The sequence below is a fragment of the Mytilus edulis genome, chromosome 12, assembly GCF_963676685.1.
Source record: "Mytilus edulis chromosome 12, xbMytEdul2.2, whole genome shotgun sequence".
Lineage (NCBI taxonomy): Eukaryota > Metazoa > Mollusca > Bivalvia > Mytilida > Mytilidae > Mytilus > Mytilus edulis.
Genome location: NC_092355.1, coordinates 16,376,569 through 16,384,154, shown reverse-complemented (window position 1 = coordinate 16,384,154; position 7,586 = coordinate 16,376,569). Strand labels below are relative to the sequence as shown.

The 7,586-nt window shown below is 30.3% G+C and overlaps 1 protein-coding gene across 1 annotated transcript; it reads left to right on the top strand.

Annotated features, from left to right (window-relative positions):
- The first annotated feature begins 1,657 nt into the window (after window positions 1-1,657).
- On the top strand, window positions 1,658-6,843 carry LOC139497308 (uncharacterized). The gene is made up of 5 exons (XM_071285499.1): window positions 1,658-1,734; window positions 2,611-2,726; window positions 4,373-4,504; window positions 5,523-5,666; window positions 6,229-6,843. The coding sequence occupies exons 1-5, from the start codon at window positions 1,714-1,716 to the stop codon at window positions 6,440-6,442; spliced, it is 627 nt and encodes a 208-aa protein (XP_071141600.1). The 5' UTR covers window positions 1,658-1,713; the 3' UTR covers window positions 6,443-6,843.
- The last annotated feature ends 743 nt before the right edge of the window (window positions 6,844-7,586 follow it).

Below are 7,586 nucleotides of genomic sequence, written 5' to 3'. Positions count from 1 at the left end.
TCATTGGACAAAAGTGAGTTCCCACTAAAAAAAAGTCCTATCATTTCAACTAAAATCTATTTAAAAAAACATGTTCAAAGTAACTTTTTGAATGATTTTCATTTAATAGATACCATAAGATGTAGAATGTCGGAAGTTTTATCGTTTATTTTGTCATAACTTTTGTGAGGGATGTTGAAATGGGTAAAACACAAATGCAAATTTTACGATTTTAATTTGGTTAGAATACATGGCAAACTTTTCCAGATATGTTTTTCTCTGAGTTCACCTCGTCAGAAAATAAATATGAGCCTGAAAAATATCAGGGCCAAATTAACAATTATACTTCAAACATTTCTACATATTATTGTGTTTATTTCATATAAAATCAGTGGTGTAGTTATTATGAAATATGTTTTTGAATACACTTCGAAATTTATACTCTTCCAAATATGTTTTACATGTAGCGATGTACAATTTACAAAGTATGTTACTACTTTCAAGTCTATTCTTGTTATGTTTTATTTATTTATTTTAGTTTAATTATTATTGTGTTTATTTCATATAAAATCAGTGGTGCAGTTATTATGAAATATGTTTTTGAAAAATATTGATTTTAGTTGAAATGATAAGACATTTATTGAGTGAGAACTCACTTTTGTCCACTGACTGTACTCTTTTAGGGAAAAAAGAACTACATAATTCTAATATATCAAATTTCAAAAAGAGACAAAAAATACCTATGGGATAATCCAAATTAATTAACCGACAAACGATTTTAAAAAGCATGAAACAATGAACAGTATTCAAAATACTACATAGAAACTAAAAATAAAAATTGATCAACAAGAACTTTACCGAAAATTAGAGTCGAACCGAAAAATTTGTTTTCATATATGATTGAAAGATTAGGATAACAAAAACTATTCGTGTTCTTAAAACAAAATTCTTTTTTAAAATATTTATTTGATGCATCAACTCAAAAACATAATATTTGGTGAATCCTTTGATGTACTCATTTGGTTACTGTAATTACATTAAACTTGAAAAAAAAAAAAATTATCCATATTTTCATCATTTTATTTGCAAAAAAGGAAAAGAAAATACTTTGGTTTACATGTACTTAAGTTTGTAGTTTCAATTTATTCTGCATATTAACAGCAGTAAACATTAAATATTTTTTTAAAGGAAGCAACTTACAAAAGAAAACCTTAGATATTTTTAAAGGAAGCAACTTACAAAAGAAAACATTAGATATTTTTTATTAGCACTCATTTTAATATTTTGTTTGATGAAGCCGGCAATCAAAAGATACAGTTTGATAAAAATGCACTAAATTATTATTTTAAGGAAACAACTTTTAACAAATATTTTTTTGTCTGCCGAAAACAATTGACTTTGCAACTCGTTTGAATGCTTTTTCTTTAGTAATAAAAGAAATTTGTTGACAAAATTTACGAATGATCACCTGATAATGAAATCTTAAAAATAGCATTAAAATACACATAAAAAACATTTGATAAAAACCTAGCCCTTCTGACATGAATTAACATAACAACAGTTAAAATCTTATCAACGTTTTGCTTCAGTGGACCATTGAAATCCGCATACTCTTTCTCTTATTTTGATTGGATATAATATCCACCAATCAAAAGTCTTCATCCAGTATAAATACAACGAACGGCGCTTAATTCAAATCATCAACATATTCAGCAGCAACAATATTGATCCAAGATGAAAATATTAAGAACATTGGTACGTATCTATTTCTATTTCAATTCATATATTATCCTATAGAAATTATTTTAAAGTTATAACTGATTTTTAAATATGAACATTGGTTAATAATATATATATATGGGCCTCTAATTCTCACGTACAAAATGGTTCTCCATAAGTATTTCATTTATTTATTTTTATTTAATTTTTTTCAGTATGTATTGACCTCTCGTTTACTTGATTATGTAATTATTTTCTTATTCTATTTTTTTATATCTTTGATTTTGTATTTGTTCATTATTTTTTTCATCATTTATATATTTTGATTATCTATCTATGCATTTATGCCATCATCTTTAAATTATAAGCTATGGACATTTAAAAACTAATGCTCATTTGTCAAGTTCCATTTGCAATATTTGATCTAATTCAAATATGGTACCTTATCCATATTCATTGTTTATGGAAAAAATAACGCAAGTTTTGAGCATTAATAAACAACCTCTGTGCAAAAAGCAATACGACACTTACATTCATCAGACTTAAAACTAAGTATCGTCCATCGACATCCATTGGAACATTGCATTGTCATTTCATAAAACTAAAGTTAAGTTTGTTTACATGTATAAAAAAAGTAAAATCACAAAAATACTGAACTCAGAGGAAAATCAAATCGGTAAGTCCCTAAACACATGGCAAAATCAAATGACAAAACACATCAAAAACGAATAGACAATAACTGTCATATTCCTGACTTGGTATAGGCGTTGAGTTTTGTTTACATGTATTTTATCTTTGATGATTTCACATGTGTGCTCAGAAAAAAGGTGCAAACTAAATAAACTGTATTTGATAGATGCATATTAAAATACACATAATTGATTTGTATTATCAATGTCTTCTGTTTTGTAGGTATTCTTCTGTGTCTTTGCATGTGGTTTCTGCCAAGAAGAAGACCAATGTGATGCCCAGTATAATGATGATATTCTAGCAGGATTTGATTCCGATGATGAAGATAAATACCCTGAGTGAGTTAGCTTTACCTATGATAGTTTGTCTTATAATAATATGAAAATACAAAATTTAATCCTGGTTTCTATGATGAGTTAATTTGTCTTATAATCATATGGCGTTTGTTATTAGTGTATCCTTGTTTCTGTAAAGTTTCCTTATAGTTTCACTTCAAGAAACTAATTTATAAATGATTTGCGATCAATCTAAATTTAAGTTATTCAGGGAATCCTGCATCACGCAGATGACCAAAATTTCATAATTTTATCTCTTTTCTACATTGTTTTCTTAATAAGAACAGTGGCGGATCCAGAACTTTTCCTAAAGGGGGGCCCGCTGACTGACCTAAAGGGGGGCGCTCCAGTCATGCTTCAATGATTCCCTATATAATCAACCAAATTTTTCCCACGAAAGGGACCCCCCCCCCCTGGATCCGCCTATGAAGAAAATGCCTGTACCAAGTAAGGAATATGACAGTTGTTGTCCATTCGTTTGATGTGTTTGAGGTTTGAATTTATCATTTGATAAGATACTTTCCGTTTTGAATTTTCCTCGGTCCTTCGAGTTTGGTATTTATGTTATTTTACTTTACACCTACAAATGAATTTCAAACAGTTCACGATTTTTCACGTTTTAAAAATTTAATGCACTATCTTTCGCGTGGTTCATATTTGGTTCCATTTAATTTTTATTTTAGGCTAACGCCAAATTCAGATTTTCAAAAAGACATTCCATTCCATTCCATGTTTCGAAAGAATTTTCAAACCAATATCTTTTTCCTGATAATTATCTAGCCAAATTAATTGTTCGTCTAACCCCAGGTCTAACCCGGTGAATATCACTTTTCTTCGGAGGTGTATGCTACTTTATTCAAAATACAAAACGGATAAAAGGATCATACTAAACTATTCTTACTATATAATCCTTGATAAAACCACAAATGGAATAATTCAGATTATCTAATATCAAAAAGTCAAAAAAAAGTATATCCAAGAAACTAAGGGCCAAATGCAACAAACAAAATAAAGATAACATATCCAATATTTTCTGATGCAAATCAAGGCATAATTATGGTCATGTCGTTATAATTTATTTAAAAATTGATGATAGTTTAACCATTCGGATTTCATACATTTTGTACCTATATTAAAATATTATATAAATCATGTTAGCTGATACCAATAAAGTATTATAGCTAGCATGAAATGATTCCATGGTGGAATGTTGATTAAGCTTAGTTCAAACAATATTTTATTTCAAAAAGTGCAAGAAATATAATTAAACTATATAAATACAGGGATTCGGAAATAAGAAAAACTTATATAAATCCGTCTCCCTCTTAAAAAAAAAGACAAAATTAGGAACATAGTATAAGAAACTCATATAATCTAATTTTCAATTCACATTTAATATGTTTATTCTGTGGTTTTCCAGTTACTCAGAAGTCAGTTTGATCGAAATATGTTATCAACTCATTTTTTAATTTTGGTTCACATATCTGAGAAATATGTAAATGTTTCGATAATAAGGTAACATTAAATCAAAGTTTCAACATCTAAATCAACATCGACGATATAAAGATAATGGTTATGGACCAAATCTCCCTGTTTCTAAAATAAGTCTTTGATTAAGCTTAATTACTCTAAATCTTATTCTATCGTAGGTCTGAAATAGACGGAGCAGAGAAAGAACTCTCTAAACAGAATGCAAGAGATTATGAGCAGCTAAAGAGTGACAAAGACGCTGCACAAAGCCTCATTTCGTTAAATACAAAAGACCCGTGGATCGCAACACCGTAAGAAAAATATATTTACCATTATGCATTATTTTTAATTGATTTTCTCATTCCTGCTTCAATCTGGACCACAATCTGGACCACAATCTGGACCACAATCTTTTGAATTTCTTTTTGGAAGTGTGTTCTTTCCAATCTCCGGCCGCGCAGAGTTCATATCCGTTCCATACATGTTTTGCAATACTGTACTTTATATGACCTCTAATATTGAGTGTAGTGTTACAAAGTATTGAACGGAACGCATATGTGATCTCTGCGCCGGAGATTTTGTTCTTTCTTGACTGTTTTATTAAGGACACCAGACGCTGACAGAATAATTATTTCTGCTATTACAAGCTCATATAATTATTAATTTCAAAGGTAGACACACACTTACATCCTATATCTACATATATTTTACTGAAGATATGAATTATAGATATAGAAACAATATGAAAGAGAGGCGAAAGATACCAAAAGTATAGTCAAACTCATCAGTCGAAATCAAACTGACAATACCAGGGCAAAAACACACAAAAACGACCACAAAACAAACAACATATTATATAAAAGATATAGGAAGATGTGATATGAGTGCCAATGAGACAACTCTCCATCCAAATAACAATTTATAAAAGTAAACCATTAGGGGTCAAGGTATGGCCTTCAACACGGAGCCTCGGCTCACACTGCAAACTATAAAGGGTCCCAAAAATTAGTAATTTAAAACCATTCAAACGGGAAAACCAACGGTCTAATCTATATAAAAAAAACAGTACACAAATACAGTAATTGAAAAGTAAAGACTGAGTAACAAGAACCCCTTAATTAATCGTATTTTCAATATTTGTCAGTACTACAAACGACTTCAGATTATTAATAAAACAATTTATACTGTATTTGTAACATGTTGCTTTTTTGTTGATGTATATTTCTCAACTCCTTGGGCTTTATATTTATATGTATTTGATATATAGTGAGAAATTGGTTCATTGGCATTCATACCAAGTCTTCTTATATTTATATTTAATTTTTTTAGACAACCTGCTAACGCATCGATGTGTGAGTCTAAGTTCAGATCGTTGTATATTGGTAAAACATTTTGGTATTACGGGAAAAAGTGTTACGTGTTTAAACCTTGGTGGAATACTCTATTTACAGCTATAACGTATGCTGACTGCAAGTAAGTTAACTTATTCTTTGGTATAAAACTTCAAATAAGGAAACAGATTTAGAATTAGACGTATAACTTTTAAAAATCATGCACTGGTTCGTTTTTTCCAACCACAAGTTAAAATGTACTAGTAATTGCTTTCAAAATATCCATTTCTGAAATGAAAAGTTGTCTTTATGTATCCTGTAACCCTTGAAAGTTTTTAAACACATCTAATGTTGGTTTTAAAAATTGTCATTATTGTTGCAGGAAATACTGAACCAATTGGCCGTTTCAGAATCTAATGCATCATGGGTAATTTCATTGTTCGTACCACGCCATTAGTTAAAATTCCTTTGTTTATGACATTTTCAACCAATCAGGACGTTTTGGTGTACACTTTAAAAAAAAATTACCCAGGATGCATCAGATTCTACAACGTTATGATGTATTAATAACAAATTTACACAGAATGCTTTCATTAATACAAACTACTTGACCCATAATTATTAACATACATTGTGACTTGGATGGAGAGTCGTCTCATTGGCACTCATACCACATCTTCTCATTCATACTTTACTCATTTCAGACCACAATATTGTAAGAATGTTCCTTGCATGTCCTGGATGTTCCCATACAGATATAAGTGTGTACAAAGCAACTACAAAATCTTCAACATTTGGCTATACTGTCCACAACCATTCCCACGTATACACAGACTACAACTGAGAGCTCCGCAATGTTGTGAATGTAGGAAATTCAAAGCACCTTGGATTGCATGGGAGGATTTAACCAAAGGGTAGATAACTGAGCATGTACTTATTTGAACCAGACACTTGGAGCTACAAGAAATTCAACTGCATATTGCGACGAAGACATTCGGACATTGTTTTTAAAACATGTTATTTTCCTTCACTTATATCAGTGTTTTATAAATAAAAGGATTTCCCTTCAATTATAGTACTTGAAACTGTTATTATTGGAATTGACTCTAAACACTCCCCTAGTATATTTTGTCTGATTATACCACATTTGCACTAAAAAGCAAAATTCCTTGGTACCAACCTTATTGCATTTCATGAACTAATATAGAAGAGATTCACTATTTCACTAAGTATTTTAATTAGAATTGTTTTATATAATTTCATGTATGTTTGTATGTAATTATCATTGTTTTAACACGAATAAAGTTCTTTAAATCTGGTATACAGTGGCGTAGCTTGCATGTATGCTCGGATGCTCAAGCATCCACATCATTTTGACAAAAATAAAATAAAAATAGCAGCAGTTTAACTCGGAAGTATCCAAATGTAACAAGGCTGAGGATATGAGTATAACGTCCAGTCATTTTCGAAGCAGTATGTCTGGTCTTTCATTTAGGATAATTTAGTTTATGTAAACAAGATAGTTGAATCGCAGAATAGTGTTCCAAGTTAACTTTTGTTCGTAAAAAGGTCTACGTCATCGGCTAAGGCAAGCGGAAAGGACTGATTCGCAGACCCGTGGACATGTTTCATCTAAAATCATGAACCTAGTGGAGAGATGGCTCCTCATTTGACTATAGCAACTAACAAAAAAAAACATATCATGATATCGTTTCTTGCGACATGGTAAACGACGTGATAAAAATAAAATCAATTTGTAATAGATCGTGATAAGTCCGAGGCTTATTAATTATCTAGGTTCAAATACTAATTTTATTTTCAATCAGTAAAGAACAAAGATCCAATGTTCCCCGCCATGCACATTATATGTCATAATTTATCTATCAAAGGGCAAGGAACAAGGCATAACTCAAAAAGCACTTTTTTTCTTTTTCTTTTTTCTTTTCAATATCTTAACAAGAGAAATAAAAGCTTCCGGCACAGCAAATGAAATGTGATTTCCATTACAATTTATATTTCAAAGGGTCCATGATAAGGCAGAATGGCCGCTATGCAAATTAGC

Coding starts and splice junctions, on each gene's coding strand:
- LOC139497308 (XM_071285499.1), top strand. CDS start 1,714: ATGAAAATATTAAGAACATTG. Junction 4,505..5,522: donor GACCCGTGGATCGCAACACC/GTAAGAAAAATA, acceptor TAATTTTTTTAG/ACAACCTGCTAACGCATCGA. Junction 5,667..6,228: donor ATAACGTATGCTGACTGCAA/GTAAGTTAACTT, acceptor TACTCATTTCAG/ACCACAATATTGTAAGAATG.